The sequence below is a fragment of the Typopeltis vanoorti genome, chromosome 26, assembly GCF_054136105.1.
Source record: "Typopeltis vanoorti isolate ZY-2024b chromosome 26, IOZ_Tvanoo_1.0, whole genome shotgun sequence".
NCBI classification, from domain to species: domain Eukaryota; kingdom Metazoa; phylum Arthropoda; class Arachnida; order Uropygi; family Thelyphonidae; genus Typopeltis; species Typopeltis vanoorti.
In genome coordinates this window covers 2,368,024-2,386,519 of record NC_143574.1, presented here as the reverse complement: position 1 = coordinate 2,386,519, position 18,496 = coordinate 2,368,024, and the positions used below count along the sequence as shown (strand labels likewise).

The 18,496-nt window shown below is 34.7% G+C and overlaps 1 protein-coding gene across 1 annotated transcript in view; it reads right to left on the bottom strand.

Annotated features, from left to right (window-relative positions):
- LOC150092268 (kinesin-like protein KIF21A) overlaps positions 1-18,496 on the bottom strand; it is a 524,778-nt gene that overhangs the window by 309,178 nt on the left and 197,104 nt on the right. Inside the window, exon 13 of the mRNA XM_090415090.1 lies at positions 10,705-10,923. Within this exon, the coding sequence (XP_090271216.1) occupies positions 10,705-10,923 (219 nt within the window). The remainder of the gene's footprint in view (positions 1-10,704; positions 10,924-18,496) is intronic.

The following is an 18,496-nucleotide window of genomic DNA, read 5'->3' as shown; positions in this document are numbered from 1 at the left end:
TACCAAATCAACTACAGAATAGCTCCTGCAAGAAACTATACTACTAAACATTAAGGAGTAATTGAAAGACAGAATTTCATGTAGATAGGATTTTTGAGATGAAAGAATTCTATTCCTGGAATTCAATGAATGCAAAGATCACAAAAGTATGGGAATATAGCTTGGAATGCACATTTCACACTCTTTTTTTAATAACTCTTACTAATATACTCTGAAGGCCTGGGTGCTATTGACAGTTTCCTTTCTTTTAGGCTTGCATGGTGATCAGAGTATATTTTTTTTAAAATTATGGAGACAACTACCATGTTTGAGTAAAACTTTAGTTTAATATAACTAAACTCTACATTCAACATTTCGATCTTTATATCAAGCTCATCTTCTGGAGCATATGCACTATATACAGAGAACAAGCTACACTACAATCTATCTGGTTTGTTAAAGTTACTGACCAACGGTTACAACAATTGTTGGCCTAAACTCTAGTGAAAAAATAAAATAAAATAAATTGAATATACATCAACGCTAGAGTCCTATTATTATTATCTGTTGGTTGTAGAATTACATTGGGCACAACAGCAAGTCTATGTGTGTGTGCGTGATACACACATAAATACACACACACACATACATATATACACATACACACACATATTTACAATATGATTATACATGTACATTCCAACCAGTTGGTATGGAATGGTTTCTAATACAAGCTAGAAGTTGACTAGAGTCCTGACTTATGCTGGATCTTATGTATTAGGTAGGCTGAATGTGTGCCATCCAGATTCTTGGAATGTTCATGCCGCCATTGTTGTTGATATTTGGGTGGTTTATCAGAATTTCGCAGGCATCCTTAAATTTCCTTTCGTACCAGATTTTTGTATGGTGTAAAGAGAGGGTGCTTTTCCAGTTGATTTGGTGTAAGGTGTTGAGCACGTGATCTGAGAAGCCTGCTTCACCAAAATGGTTATATGTGTCCTTTCTTACATATAGTGATTGTATGTCCTGTTTCACCAATGTATGGTAAGTTATACAAGTGCAGTGGATGCAACAGACTCCAGGATGTGCCAAGGGAGGAGAGGATTAGCCCTAGTTACCACTTAGCCAAGAAATTAGCATCGACACTCCAGGAGTTCATAGGTCATTCCCCCTCCTACATAAAGAACACACAACACTTTATAAACAAAATTAAAAACATAACACTCGACAAGGACGACTTATTAGTCAGTTTTGACATTTCTGCCCTTTTCACAAATGTCCCCATCAATGACACAATTCTCTTACTACAGAAGAAATTTCTGCCCTCTTTCCCCACATACTACAGTCAGGTTACTTCGTGTGGCAAAACAAATTTTACCTACAAAAAGAAGGTACAGCCATGGGCTTCCCACTATCCTCCCCAATCGCTAACTTTTACATGGAAACTTTTGAGCAAAGGGCTCTTGATTCCACCACTCTAAAACCTACAATATGGCTTAGATACGTTTACGATGTGTTCGCTATCTGGCCGCATGGGCAACAAACACTAAACACATTCCTTAGCAAGGAATGTGTTTAGTGTTTGTGTTTAACAACATGAACGCATACAGTTTACCATTGAAATTGAAAATCAGAACTTGCTTCCGTTCCTAGACACACTAGTCACTAGACACGCTAATTCATACCACCACCCATCACAAAAATATGGAGTCATTAACACCCTTAAAAACAGGGCCATAATAATTTGCTCTAACCAGCAAGCCCTGAAGCAAGAACTAAAAATCATCAGTGACACATTCATAAATAATGGCTATAACAAAAATACTATCAATAAAATACTCCATAAAAAACATCAACAAAAAAGAATCTAGATTACAGTAAAACCATAGCCATCCCATTTATTAAAGGGTTATCGGAAAAAATCAACAGAATCCTACACCATTATAACCTCAATGCCACCTTTAAGCCACCTACTAAATTTTAAACCATATTCAACTCCTCTAAGGATCCTCTCCTCCCCTTGGCACATCCTAGAGTCTATTGCATCCACTGCACCTGTAACTTACCATACATTGGTGAAACAGGACGTACAATCCCTAAATGTAAGAAAGAACACATAAGACACATTAAATGTAACCATTTTGGTGAAGCAGGCCTCTCAGATCATGCACTCAACACCTTACACCAAATTGGCTGGAAAAGCACCCGCTCTTTACACCATACAAAAACCTGGTACAAAAGGAAATTTAAGGAAGCCTGCAAAATTCTGATAAACCACCCAAATATCAACAACAATGGTGGCATGAATATTCCAAGAATCTGGATGGCACACATTCAGCCTACCTAATACATAAGATACAGCATAAGTCAGGACTTTAGCCAACTTCTAGCTAGTATTAGAAACCATTCCATACCAACTGGTTGGAATATACGTGTATAATCATATTGTAAATATATGTATACACGCACGCACGCACACACACACACAGACAGACAGACTTGCTGTTGTGCCCAATGTAATTCTACAACCAACAGATAATATTAATAATAGGACACTAGCATTGATGTATATTCTATTTAATATTTTTTTTTTTTCACTAGAGGTCAGGTCAACAATTGTTATAACGGTTGGTCAGTAACTTTAACAAACCAGATAGATTGTAGTGTAGCTTGTTCTCTGTATATAGTGCATATGCTCCAGAAGATGACTTTGACATAAAGGTCGAAACGTCGAATGTAGAGTTTAGTTATATTAAACTAAAGTTTTACTCAAACATGGTAGTTGTCTCCATAATTTTCAAAAAAATGTACTATCAACAGTTTATTACAAAAATTAGATAGCAGTGTACAGCCCATAACTCAATTTCATATGCATTCTACACTCAATTTCCATGTAATGAAACATGTGGAAATGGCAAACAAAAAGTTAAAATTGCATTTCACAAAAGAAAAAAAAAATCTGCTCCACAGTGACATGCATTTATTGCTACCAAGAAAATTTATTAATAATTAAGATATATATTTAGCTAGAATTTTAATTTAATTAACTGTGGCATAGCTGACGATGTATTTATATATATATATATATATATATATATATATATTTAAGACTTCTAATTCAAGGATCAAATAAGCTGATGGCAAGTAATGGCATGCATGAGAGAATGTGAACATGAATGGAAGTATGCAAACAGAAGAGATGGAAGTACAATGACAGAAACCTTAGTTTTGATGAGTGCTACATAAAAGCCCTTGATATCACGAAAGATTAGAAAAAGAGAGAAAATATGAGAGAAAAAAAAGAAGACATGAAAGAACAGAAAAGAATATGGTGGTGTATAGCACTGTATTTATGAAAATGATATGGTGACAAAGGACAGTTCCATGACTAATGAACATTCAAAGAACAAATAACAAAAGCATGTTTTATGGGAATGAGGAAGTGTGATGTGACATGGAGGCCACCATACTTAATAAATGTAGTGAAAGATATGACTGTACTGGTAGTTGCTGAATGAAAAGCCAGAGAGTACTGTGAGAATGTTATCATGGTATGACATGAGTAAGATGGATTATGAGTGCAAACAATCCGAACTGTAAGAGGAACAGAGTGCAATATGCTGATGTATGAAATGCGTAATGGTAGAAAGGAACAGTACTTAAGGATGGATGCCACTTAAAATGAATTTGATACTAGGTGCTTGGAGAATTTGTTGTTCAGTAAAGTAAGCTGTCAGAGAAACTACTTATAACAGAGTGGCTGTATGGGAGCCTGGACATGTGCATTAAGATGAGGGATCAAGACTTATTCCTGATCACCATTACTATGATGAGTTGCAAGATGCATCATGGGATGTCCACTGTAGACAATCTCGGACAACACAGCCTACTGTTACACTCAAACTCATTCACCATCCTCTTAGGCAATGCATTCCATGCTCCTACCAATCTCAATGCAAGAAACTTACCCTCTTACTTCTTTTTGCAACTTACAGGAATATTCTCTTGTCCTTGTTCCTTCCTCTTGTTCTAACATATGAAAAATATCCTCAGTTTCAATCTGACAAAAACCTGACAACAGTTTACATGTCATAATCATATCCCTCTCCCTCCCTTCATCTTCTATCCACCAAAATATAGCCACTGTGTGTGTGTGTGTGTGTGTGTGTGTGTGTGGTTTAGTTGAGATGATGGGTTGTGTGAGTGGCAGCACTCCCATGAAGAGACCTTCGACTCCATGGAGATGTCACATAATAATAATAATACATCAGAAATTTATATATACTAAGTGAATATTAAATCCAGCATTATTCCAAAGCCGAATGTAGAAACTATGAAAGTTTCATAAAAAAAAAAGGTTGACTAATGCTAATAATGCTGGATTTAATATCTACTTGATTTAGATAAATTTGAATCATTGAACTGAAGTCTTTTCGCTCTTTATTTTAGTAAATACTTTACACACCGACAGAGTTCGCTTACGAAAAATACATCTCCCCGACATTTCAAGTTCCTTAGTACTGAATGAGAGTTTTTGCTCTCTTAAGGTTTCTGTCTGGTCTCCGAAGAGAACCAACCAGTTCAAAACAGCTGTCAGGCTAGTGAAATCTTATCAAAATGGACCAATAGAAGGCAAATATATGGATGCTCGGGCAAACGCTCATATCTTCTAAGTGGTCTGCACTAGGGCAACTTGTGAATGCAGGCGAGTGTATTCCCATAAGCCCTCTCTGGTCAACTTTCTTTTTTTTAATGAAACTTTCGTAGTTTCTATATTCAGCTTTGAATATAACGCTGCATTTAACATCCACTTGATTTATATAAATTTGCATCACAGAAGTGAAGCCTTTTGGCTCTTTATTTCAGCAAATAAACCAGAAATTTCTTGTTTGGTTTTCATCCTTTTGATTGACGAGCAGACATTCTAAACATAAAAGCTGATATTCGGTTTGCAAACTAATACAGAATTTTATAAAAATTAATTCTGTTTAATCACACTCAAGACCACATAATTTCCTAATTTGTAATAATCACAAATGCAGTTTCATTATCAAAAAAATTATCTCAGAGAATTACCAGGGCAGAACAATATAAAAAAATTGCACCCATATTGACACAGGCATTCTGATTTTGAGTGAATCAGAATTTGCCCATGGAATGCTAAGTTCCTATAGCATTCCATGGGCAAAGGAAGGTGTGGTGGGAAAATCATACCCAACAAAGGCTTGGGTAGAACTGGTTACAGACCTAAAAGTAAACTGCTGTGTTTATTTGCAAATGCCAGGAGTCTCAGAAATTAGGGAGATGAAATTGTTTCATTGAGTTTATTTGCCCAAAAATTGTTGGAATAAGCAAAACATGGTTGAATGAAGATGGCATCCTGATGGGAATAGAAATGAAAGGGTACAGTGATTTTCATGAGAATAAAAAGGACGAGAAGAGGGAGTGCTGCTCATGATAACAGGGGAATTATACCCACATTAAATAGACATGAAAGAGGGAAATAGTAGATATGGTTTCGGGGCAGTATGGTGCAAGGTAGAGGTTGGCAGGAAGAGATGCTACTATTGGCCAAAGAATATGGAGGGGTGTGATGAAAAAATGTATAAGCAACTTGGGTTAGGGAACAAGGGAAGAGCAATTATTAACTGATTTTCATTATGGCAATATAAATTAGAATGAAGATATATTCTTCATTATAATTTATAATGACAAATGTAAAAGCATTTGTCAATAAGGAAAATCAATTTCTTTTGAGTTTTTAAGAGCCAACGATCTTAGGCACTATATAAATGAGTGCATGCAAGGATTGAGTTTTAGATCCGTTCATTATATCAGACAATTGGGATCGATCCTTCCAGTTGGTGAGAATAATCATGAAAGGATTACCTAGGTTATAGCTAGCCATATAAAGACTTCTATAAGGAAAGCATATATGCAGAATTACAAGGCTGGCAATTATGACAGGCTTAACATATACAATGGAGCTATAGCATGGAATGAGGAGTTGATCACAAAGGAAATAAATGCTGCTTGGGAAATGATATAGAAATACTTAACAGTATCAATTTATGAATGTCCAAAGGTCAAAAGGCTCAATAAGGTAGATGTAAAGTGGGTGGGTGAATGAGGAAATTAAACATGAAATCTGGAAGAAGGTACTTTTGAAGTAGCATAACATGAATAATGGTAATAATCCATTACACACAGCGCAGGTCAGGAGAGTGACTCGGGTGGTAAGGACAGCAAAAGTGCAGTACAAGCAGAAATTAGTAAACGGGGGCAAGAAAATAATCAGGAATTTTTTTTTTTTTTTTTGACGTAAAAAGCCATATATCGGGGGCAATCGAAGGATTTGAGTTTTTTTTGTGATATCAGAAGGCCAAGAAGAAACTTTGAGTAGGCTTTTTAATTTCTTGATTTGCAATTTTGTGGGATCATAATCTAAAGGTCTGTAGGTGGAGTAGCTTCTAAGAATGATATCCATTTTATTATTGTATTCATTGTTGTCAGGGATAACAGTAGCACTTCCCTTGTAAGACCTAGTAATGACTATACAGGAAAACCTCATTGAATGCAAATTCGATATGCGCAATAATCAGTTAGCACGATTAAGTGACATGATACTACTATTTAAAGTGTTTTTTTTTTTGTTATGCAAAATTTTTTGTCACCAATCTGCAGCAAGGGTGCGGTGGCTGGCTACACTTGACACAAAGCTATCATCGCAAGTGCACATGCAGACTGTTCTCTTGCTCAATCACTTTTCCTTTGTTTTGCTTTAATTTAGATACTCTATAAGGCTTTTATATTCAACCCCCGATATGGAAAAGAAAAAGACTGATAAAGAAATTGGCAGTAATAAAAAGAGAAGAAAAATAATTACGTTAGAGGAAAAGCTGGAAGTCATTAAGAGACATGAAAGTGGCACTAGTAATACAATAATTGTTCTAGATGTGGGATACAGCTAATCTACAGTTCAGACTATATTAAATAAAAAAAAAGAATACAAAGAACAAGGAAAAGTTGCTACTGCTTCTTTAAGCATAAGCATGCAGATCACCCGAAATAGAAGACATTTAATGATCAAGATGAAATATCTTCTATCACCCTGGATTGAGCATTGTAACCAAAAAAGAATACTTCTCAATACAAGGAATTTCAGGCAAAAGCTCTCAATATTTTTACATCATTGAAAGAGACCGAATTTCAAGAGGAATAAGAAAGCTTTACTGCGACTTTAAGATGGTTTAACCGTTTTAAAAATCGAGATGGACTGCATAATGTAAGAATAACTGGGGAATCTGCTAGTGCTGATAGAGATTCTTTGACCAAACTTCCTGAAGAATTGCAACGGATAATTCAGGAGGGTGATTATGACGATTGTTACATATCCAATGTTCATGAAACTGGTCTCTTTTGGAAGTGTATGCTAACAAAGACTTTCCTAGCTAAAACTGAAGCATCTCACTGGGCAAATGATTTCGTTGGTTTTAATAACCCAGCTGATAACATTATTGAAGAAATTAGTACAATTAGGAAAGAACCTGGATTTAATGAACTGGATAATGAAGATGTGAGAAACCCCCATCCAGAACAGTTAAGCAAGAAAGATCTTCAACTAGAACATTGTGTATATGAAGAAGATAAGGAGTGCGAACAAGAAGAGAATGTTGCGACTAAAAAGCTAACTACAACAGATTTTGAGCTAGTTTTCAATCACACTGAGCATGCTAAGGAAATTTTGTTCGTTGCTGACCCTGATATGGAACAAAACTTCGAAATCTACTGAAATCTTGATAAAGTGGTCACCAGCTATCACAAATTGCATAACAAGATGAAAAAGTAGAGCGCAATTCAAACATCTTTACTTAAGTTTTTTTGTAAAAAAGTAGCTCAATCAAATGTTTAGACTTTAAATAAAAATGTAAATAATTCATTTTTAACTTTGATGATTTTATCCTCTAATATAGCTTATGCTGTAATCTTTTTTTCTACAAATTTGTGCTTATTGATGAATGAATTATAATTATTCCTATTGTTTATTGTATTTGCTTAATGCAATTTCGCTTAACGTGCATTAATTGATGGATTAATTAATTGCATTAAGCATAGTTTTCTTGTACAGTTATCTTTAGTTTATTAAAGGCACTGAGCTGGAAGGGAGCTAGATTTCTTTTGGGAGGTGAAGTTGTGGGAGGTGAGGAGAGTGAACTGGTGACAGCAAGCCTAATGTCATTAGTTATCTCAAACTAAGTTATGAATATCACATTCAACGTTGAACATTAGGTCTAGTAATAGTACTTGTCAAGGTGCAATGGCAAAATTATGGTTGAAGTCCTGTCACGGACAGCAACTGAGTAAAATCTTTGAGTTAGTTTTTGTTGTTATATTGTGTATTTTGGTTTACTGAGAAGACGGGGTCGGAATCGGATGCATAACAGTGGAAGAGAAAATGAAGATAACATAAGTTTTCATTATTTTATTTATATTTAGTATACTTAAATGTTTTGTTTGTACAGGCAGCCCTCAGTTTACGATAGTTCAATTTAAGCCGATTCACAATAACGCCGGATGCCTGTGGGTGCTTTCTTACTGTAGTGTACTGATAAACCGAGCTACTACGACATATGTATCAAACCTAGTTTTATTGTTGAATCTACCTAATTCTTCTAGTTAATTTTTTTTACATACATACATATTGAAATTGATAAAGTACGTAATTACACACCATATCTGATTAAAGAAGTGCAGAAAAGTTAGCAGAACTTGGTGTTAAGAATGGGCAGAAATCAATCACACTTGAAAAGAAGATGGAGGTGATTTTGAAGAATGGAAGATGAGAAGACACGTGAACTTACTTCCATCGACTGTTACTACAATTATGAAAAATGCAGATACAATAAAACAGTCTGCACAACAATCTATGGCAGTACTAAATGCAAAACATGCAAGTTATAGCAGGGATAAACTTTGTTAAAAAATGGAAAAATTATCATCATGGGTAGATGACTTGAATCAGAACAACATTCTGAGAAAGCAAAAACAATTTTTGAGGATCTTAAAAAGACAGATGGAGGCAAAGAAACATTTTTAGGAAGCAAAGGTTGGCATGAGATTTAAGTTTCTAAGTAAGTGCCATAGTGTCAAATTATGTGGCGAGGTGGCAAGTGCAGATGTTGCGGCAGCAGCTGCTTTTCCAAAAGAATTTTAAGACTGTGTAGAACAAGGAAGTTATTCTCCTAATCTCATTTTTAATGTTGATGAGACTGGGCTCTACTGGAAAAAATTGCCATCACACACCTTCATTTCCTGTGAAAAATGTTCCGCTCCAGGTTTTAAAGCTGCAAAAGATAGACACGCTTTTGTTGGGTGCAAATGTCTCCAGAACTTTGAAGTTTAAACCAATGTTGGTACCATTCACAGACACCATGCACCTTCAAAGGTCTAAAAGCCATGCTACCAGTCTATTGGAAATAAAAGAAGAAAGCTTAGGTTACACAAGACGTTTTTATAGATTGGTACACAAATTATTTTTTCCTATGTAAAGAAAATGATTTGCCAGCCAAGGCATTGCTTCCCTTGGACATCCTCAAAACCTTGCTGAAGTAAAAACACCATTGGATGTCAAGGTTGTTTACATGCCCCCAAACACAACATTGCATTTGCAACCGATGGATCTCGGGATTATATCAATCTTGAAAGTCTATTGACTCCGTATAACATTTATGGAAATGATAAGAGTCTTGGACACTTCAGGTAAAACTATTAAAGACTATTGATGGTCATCCGATATTTTGAAGGGCATTAACAACATTAAGGCAGATTGGAATGAAATGTCAGCAAAGTGTTCAAAAGGAGCATGGCGAAAACTTCTTCCAGCATTTATGCACGACTTCAAGGAATTAGAGCAAGAGGAGAATGTTATTGAAGACATTACCAAGCTTGCGTGAGAGGTGAGATTGGATGATATTACAGCTGAAGATGCGACAAGTCTTAGAGAGCCATGATAAACTGCTTTCCAATGAAGACTTAAAAGAATTGGACAAACAATTAAGTCAACATCCAAAGGAGGAGAAAGAAATTGAAGAAGGTCCTCTGAGAGATATAAAAATGGCCGATTTACGGTGTATCCTTGCAAGCATAGAGACATTGACTGATGAACTCTGTGAAATGAACCACGATTGGGAACAGAGTGCGAAGGAAAAAAAGAGTGTAATCACATCTATTCGACCTTACACTGAACTCCTTAAAGAAAGAAAAAGCAAATCTAGGCAGTTAACACTGGATACTTTTTTCCAAAAAAAATGCAGGTGATCCAAAAATAGGAACTTCAACATACAAATATGAATTATTTCTATGTACTTCCTGGCTATATATATTTCATCCTAAGTAGATATTTCTATCTATTTAGGATGAAATATTTACTTATTACTGTGGTTATTACGTGTGTTTGTTTAGTCATGAATTCTCCACAGGTTTCATTACACAATAAAGATAAGCCTGATATTTTTAAAGAGATCCAACATACCATGAGATAATGGAAAGGCACTAGCTAAAAATGAGAAACAAATAAAAGTTTTCAAACCAGGTGGAGAACCAGTCATTACTACATTAATTAAAATTCTATTTAAGTTTTTCATCATGCTGTAAAGACAAAGGAGAGGCAACCACAGGCCACAAAAAAATTAGTATGCATAATACATAATGAACATTATACCTTACCGTGCTTTTTTTAAATTCTTAGCTTGTTTCCTCTGATTTTTAATATCCTGCTTTGCTTCTTTTATTACATCATAAGCAGATGGAGTTTCAACAAAAGTATTATTATAACATCCAGTAACTGAGAAACTTGGTGGACTACGATATAAATTCATCTGAGAAGCTCGCTGTAACTGTCGTCTCAGCTGAACACAGACTTGTTCAGATTCAAGAAGTTTGGCCCTATTAAAAAGTAAATATATTTCAAAATTAGACTTCTAGTGAGGAGGTAAATATCTAAAAAACAATCCTTTATAATGGAAATAAAGATTATCTGTTTGTTTAGTCAAAAGCAAAAATTAGTCAATGGCAGGATGTAAATATCATAAAAGTGAAACTTGATAGAAATACACATGTAAATATCAACAAAAATAAAAATATTCAAAACAAAGTGAAATTACTACTATTATGAGCATCTTACTACAAGAAAGAATAAGATAATCTTTGTTAGCAAAGGCCAGGTTTCAAATCCCAGGCCAAGAAACATTTATAAAGCTTTGAATCACATATAAAGGAAGAGGATATCTAATTGTTTATGCTGGAGAATTAGATATTTATTCCAGCAAACCAAACTGGCAGAAGAACACATACAATTGGAGTATGTAAGTAGAATTAACTACTCTATCCTAACAAAAGTTACATTTATCAAAGCAAAATTACTTGGATATAGTCCGCGCGGTTAGCCTAGTGGCTTTGCGCTTCGCAACCATATGCCTGGGGAAGGAGTGTCCTAGGTTCGATTCCCGTCCACGACGTGAGGAGCTTAAGGATCTTCCTCAGCCATAGCCAAGTTAGCCGGTCTTGGGCGTGGGCCGCAGGGTTTTTTCCGCCAGTTTATCTGAGGTTTTTCATCCCGCAAGCAGGCAAACCGGCCCCGTGAACACACAGGTTACAGTCATAAATACTTACGGCAAGGAAGGCAACGGGAAACCACTTTGCTCATAATCATCTCTCCCTAGAATGGTAGCATATAGCTACCCTCCTGCGGCCGTATGGCAGATGGGAACCAGAAGAACTTGGATATAACTTTTTTTTAAATATCAATTCCACATGAGAGGCTGCACAACCTACAGCACACTAGTGCAATATCTATGCAAAACATATTGAGGAACCTATAGAGATTTTTCTAATAAATATCAAAGATTTATATGTTATATGGAGATCTTCAGTTGTTTCTGATGATGAATAGTTTAGGAGAATTATAAGTAGCACTGCTGGTGTTAATTCTCTTTAGGAAGATTTGAATAGGCTTTTGACTTGGACAAAGGAGTGGGGCTGTAGTTTTAATATTAATAAGTACAATGTGTTGCATTTTTGAGTGCAGAAATATAAGGCTGTGTACTATATTGATGGTGCCATACTGCAGAAAGTGGATGAGATTTGGGCATCATGGTTAACAGTAGACTGAAGTTTAGAGAGCATATTTCTAGTGTTGCAAAGGCTGCACATTGTAGTGCTGTTATGATAAGAAGTACTTTAACATGTAGTAATAATTTGTTGTGCCGTTGTATAAAGCACTGGTCACGTGGTTTTCACTGTGATGTCTGAGACATTGGAGAGGGTTCAGAGACGAGTGGCTAAGACAATATCAGGACTTTGGACTGCAGGTTATGGAGAGAGGTTGAAGAAATGTGTATTGCAGAGTTTAATGGATAGGACTGGATGGGATTATAGAAGGCGAGAGGAGGGGGGGGAGGAGTGCCAGAGGCCATCCCTAGAAGTTACGTAAGAATGTGGTGAAGAGGAGTGTGAGGAGTAATTTTTTTTTACATGGAGAATTGTCAGTAAATGGAATGTGTTGTTAATGCAGGGAATGTTAAGAAGTTTAAGATTCGGTATGATAAATGTTGTCAGTTGAATGAAAACCTCACACGATGAGTCTGCCAACTCAATAGAACGTGTAATAATAATAAATAAATATCAAATAGATAATTTTTGATATTTACATGATGAGAATCTTCAAAACATTGGGGATAGAGATGCTATCATTCCAATTTAAATTTGGATAACAAGGTCTCTGATCTATATTTAAAAAGAAATTCATATTTAATACTGCTTCTATGGAGCAGGCAAGCTATTCTGGAGGTCACTGTGGTCTCAATACCATTGCTATGATAGATCTGATTTTTGAGATGCAAGGTATTCAATGAAGTACTGGTGTTTGCTAATCTTTTTTTTTTTTTTTTTTCACAGAATGGCCTATATGTCCAAATATGTAGGATTACACTCACAAGAAATCTGAATATTGTGTCTTTTTCAGTTGGTAAGCGATTAGAAACTTTGTTGACTGTAAAACACATGGGTATCAGGTGACGCTTTATGTTCTGCCTACAGGCTTGGAAATGCCCAAAATGTATAGCACCAGAACCAGACCAGGATCAGAACCCTATATTGAATATGGGGTTTTACACTTCTACCCAAGAAGGCTACATTCTATCAAATGTAGCCTTCTAGGGTGTGTATAAGTGTAAAACTATCATCTACTAAATATGACAAGGATTGTAGCTTCTCAATGCCAGTAATATGTTTTAAATAACAGCTTCATCCATGTAAGAGAAAATTAAAATAAATTATATTTAGCTTTCTCTTTTATGTGCAAATCCATTATTTAAAATGTACTATGTCTAACATGCATGTCTCCATTAAATCTGGTAAAATTCCACTAATCTTTTGATTCTGTTCTCCTGCTGCAAAAGATGTCAAAGCTGACTAAAATATCAGATGTAAGGAAATATTTCATCTTTTCTACAAAATGAATTTTAATAAAGTACTATGCTCAAGATAGAGAGACTTGGAAGACCATAATTTGCAATCTTTAATTTTTAATGTTCATTTTCCCTTTTCACATTGTATCATATTGTGAATAAACTATGATAATTATGTCTAATATGTTTCTTCATGATTACTATGTCACAGGTTCCATTAAAGCTAAGTGTTGACATATGGATGGCAGAGAAAGAAAGGCATAGAGAAGTTGCACCCAATGGCATTAACACTCTCCTTTGTACTGTCTCCAATATATCAGAATCGCAACGTGACCAGGAGACCAGACCTGCGTACAATAGTCCAAGTGGGGGTCTTATCAAGGCCTTGTAAAGAGGCAAAATAACATCTTTATCTTTACACGTTAAAGTTCGTTTCAGAATTGCAATTATCTTTTGAGTTGTATTTATAATCTTTGCTATATGGCCTCTCAATTTCAACTTCCTAACACTCCAAGATCCCTAGCCTGATCACTTTCTTCTAGCATAATCCCCCAATATAATACGACATTGGATAGCTAATCACAACAAAATAATGACTTTACATTTAATGACATTGAACTGACATCCATTTTTTCATGCCCACAATTCCAACCTATTCAAATCATTCTGCAAGTACTGTATATTAAGCAGTACCTGATTACCCTACCTATCTTTGCATCATCAGCAAATAGCTGTATGTCGCTTGTCAAATACTTCCCAATATCATTAATGTACAGATTGAATAACAGTGGACCAAGCAGCACTGATCCTTGTGGTATAACCACTAGTTACCTTAAATTTTACAGACTCACATCCCCCGTATACCACTTTTTGATATCTGGCAGTCATCCATCCCTCTTATCCATGCTAATATTCTATAACCTAGACCCATTTTCTCCAATTTATGCAGCAGTCTGCCACTGTATTCTGTCAAAAGCCTTAGCAAAATCCAAAAGTATCATGGTGTATCCATTCCCCTTGTCTAGTTCAAATGGCAACATTGTTATAGAATGTGAGCAAGTTGCTAAAATATGACCTTCCCTTAGTAAACCCATGTTGTTCATTGCAAAGTAGAGATTCACTGTCAACCCATTTTTGAATGCAAGCCCTAACCAATTTTTCCAAAATCTTCACCACCACTCCTGAGATAATAATCGGTCGATAGTTGGATACATCAGTCTTTGCACCACCCTTGTGCAATGGAATTACCAAGCTACATGAAGAAGAATCATCAACACTTTTGATTCTTTACAAAGCCATTTAAAATGAAGAGATTTCAGTGTACAGTAGCTCTTTATACTAAGTCCACATAACATAGTTATAGCACAATTTTCCAAACTTGATTTATCTGTACTAAGGAAAATAATACTGTTATAATACTAGCCATATAGATAAGGCTAGTTTTGATTCTCCCTCACTAAAGGTCAAGCTATTAGTAGTAGTATTGATGATTCACCATTTCAGTGATACTTTGGCATGCTGTGTGTACCGTAATGTAATTTGTATGTGTGCAAATATGCATGGGCTCCAGATTGTGACCTTAATATGAAGTATGAAGGTCGAAACATCAGGTAATTATCTTGATTTATATTACAGTTATTACTCAAATATAGTAATCATCATCATACGTATCAAAGATTTAGGCCTAGTATGGCCTGTACCGGCCTTAGAAGTCATCGTTGAATCGTTTAAGAGGATGTCCTGGTTTTCTTTTTCCTAATGGCTTGTCCTTTAAGGCTTGTTTTGGTAATCTTTCTGTTTTCATTCTTTGAACGTGTTCCATCCATCTATGTTTATATTTTTTAATTTTTTCAATTACTGGTTCTTGGTTTAATTCTTTCATAATATCTTCGTTTCTTTTGTGATCAAATAGGGTATACTTTGCAGTTTTTCTCATAAACTTCATTTCTGCTGTTGTTAATCTTTGTCTTTTTGTTTTATTGTCCAGATTTCGCTTCCATACATTAAGACCGGTAGGTCTTAATGTATGGAAGCGAAAATACTTTTAGCCTGGTTTGTTTTTGAACTAGGTTTGGTTTAAATATAGAGTTAATTACTCCTGTTATTTTTAAATATTTTGCAATTTTTATGTTTATATCTTTTTCATTTTCATAAGTGATCATACATCCTAGGTAGTTAAATGAATTCACCTGTTCTAAGATCTTGTTATCTAATACTATTTTAGTTCTTGCTGGATCTTGTCCTTTAAAGGCCATAGTTTTTGATTTTTCCGTTGATATTATCATACCATAATCTTTGGATATCTCATTTAGATTTAAAATAGCTTTCTGTAAGTTATCTTCAGAATTTGTAATTATTATTTGGTCGTCTGCAAAGAGGAGAGTGTTTAAGTTAACTGTAGGTGAAAGTTTAATTCCTTGATGTAAATTTTTACTCCATTTTATTATTATTTCATTTAAGTAGATATTAAAAAGAGTTGCTGAGAGGGGACATCCCTGTCGGACCCCTTGGTTTATCTCTCTTGTATATGATAGCTCATGATTTAATCTTATTTGTATTTGATTATTTTCATATATACTTGTGATAGCTTTTAGGATATTTGGTATTTGTCTTTCTTTTAATATGTTAAATAATATGTTTCTTTTAACTTTGTCAAATGCTTTTTCAAAGTCAATAAATGCAATATGTGTTTCTAAATTATATTCTCTTCTTTTCTCTATTATTAATTTTAAGCAGAAGGCTGGGTCTATACATGATCGTCCTTTTCTAAATCCATTTTGTACCTCTAGAATAAAGTTTTCGGAATATTTCATTAGTTTGTTATTTAAGATTCTGCTGTATATTTTGTAACGTGAATTTAGTATACTGATACCTCTATAGTTTTTAGGGTCATCTCTATTACCTTTCTTAAAGATAGGAATCACAATTGCTTTTTTCCATTCTATTGGGGGGATACCAGTTGAGTAAATTTTATTTAAAAATAATAAGAGTCTTCCATTTGAATCTTGTTCCTGTATATTTATATAGTTCTGAACCTATCTTATCTTCTCCAGGTGATTTTCCATTTCTTGTTTCTTTCAGGCTGATTTCTAATTCTTCTTCAGTTATTTCCTTTTCATTTTCGTGAATTGTTTGCCAGTTGTCTTTTTTAAAATATTTGTCTGTCCACAGTTCTGTGTAGTAATTTAGAAATTCTTCTAATTTCAATTCAGTGTTTAATTTTATGTTTTCTTTGGTATCTGCATTTAGGTGTTTCAAAATCTTATATACATTGGGTCTTATTTTATATAAATCATGTTCTAAATTAGAAACAAATTTATTCCATGATTCTCTATGTCTTTTTCTGACTTCTCTTTTAGCTATGGCTCTTATTCTTTTATATTCTATTTCATCTTCTAATCTTTTACTGCTTAACCATTTGTGATAGGCTTCTTTTTTCTTTTTGATTATTTCTTTGATTGTATCATCCCAGATCTTCAGTTTTTTTCTTTTATTGAATTTTTTGGTCTTTCCTAAGCTTTCATTTGCTGCTGCATTTAGTATCGTTTTTATATTAAGCCATTCTATTTCTATTTCTTTATTTTGTTTTATTTTATCTAGATACTGGTTAATTCTTTGTTCGTATAGCCATTGTACATTTGTGTCATTCAATAGTCTAGTTTTATAAACAAATGTTTCAATTTTTCTTTCTGTTCTTGTTACTTGTAGCCATTTAGGTGGTAATCTTAATTTTATTTTAACAAGGAAGTGGTCACTGCTTATTTCATATCCTCTGTGAACTCTAACATCTAGTGAAAATTTTGATGTCTTTTCATTTAATATGAAGTAATCTAATATTGATTTCCATCCTCTTGCTGCCCAAGTATATTTATGTATGTCTTTATGTTTATAGAAGGAATTCATTATTTTTAGGTTATTATAAACTACAAAGTCAATCAATTTTTTACCATTTCTGTTTAGAGTGTGTTCTCCATGTATTCCTATATTATTATTAATTTTCGTGTTTCCAATTCTTGCATTTAAGTCTCCTGCTAAAATTATGTAATCATTTTTATTTATTTTATTATATGTTTTGTAGCTGATTATAAAAATCAATATTATCCTGTTCTCTTCCTTCTTCTGGGGCATATAAACCAATTATTGTTAAATGGCCTCTATTTTTATTCTAGTTTCTATTATTCCTTCATTCCATAATTTATAATGTTTTAACTGTTTCGAAAGGGAGTTATGAATCCAAATCATGATTCTTGCTTGTGCTCTTTGGTCTCTGTCGACTCCACTGTATATCACATTAAAATTTTCAGTTCTCATAGTTCCTTTTAATTTCTTTTTTGTTTCAGTGATTACTGCTATTTTAAAATTTCTTTCATTTAATAACTGGTCTAATTCTATTTCTTTATATGCTATTCCTCTTACATTCCAGTTTGCTATGTGTATTATATTTTGTCGTTTCCATTTTCGTTTTCCCTTTTCCATTCCAGGGTCGTTTCCCATAGATTCAATCCGATTATCTTTTTCTGTCAGCTTACAAGTATGGTTATGTTCTCCATGTCAGGGGACTAGCCTGACAATGGAATAGTTCAGTGGTAGGGCTGCTACCTTAAGGCTTCTGAACTCGCCTTCAATTTAAACCCATAGGAGGAATAGGGTATATTGAAGGGGAAAGGGTAGATTATAGAAGGAATATAGTAAGGTTTATAGAGAGAACATAGTTGTAAGGCCAGAAATGAAAAGACCCCATGGCCCTCGAGTACTCTAATAGCACAAGGGTCATAAAGTAAGAAGAGTTGGCTGATAAGGCCTTATAGGAAAGATTAAAGTAAGTGGGTCTTCCTCAAAGTAGAAGGAGAGGATAGATCCAGCTAGGGGTCCATGGGAGTGCCGCTTCCCTTACAATCAAGATGATTGCCCCTGTTGGTCCACGAGTCCTTATTCAGTATATTCGGACCGGACCACCCCACCACATATATATACACACACACATGTACACACACACACACACACACACACACACATGGTGGGCTCCCCTATCCGCCACCCAGGGGACGCGC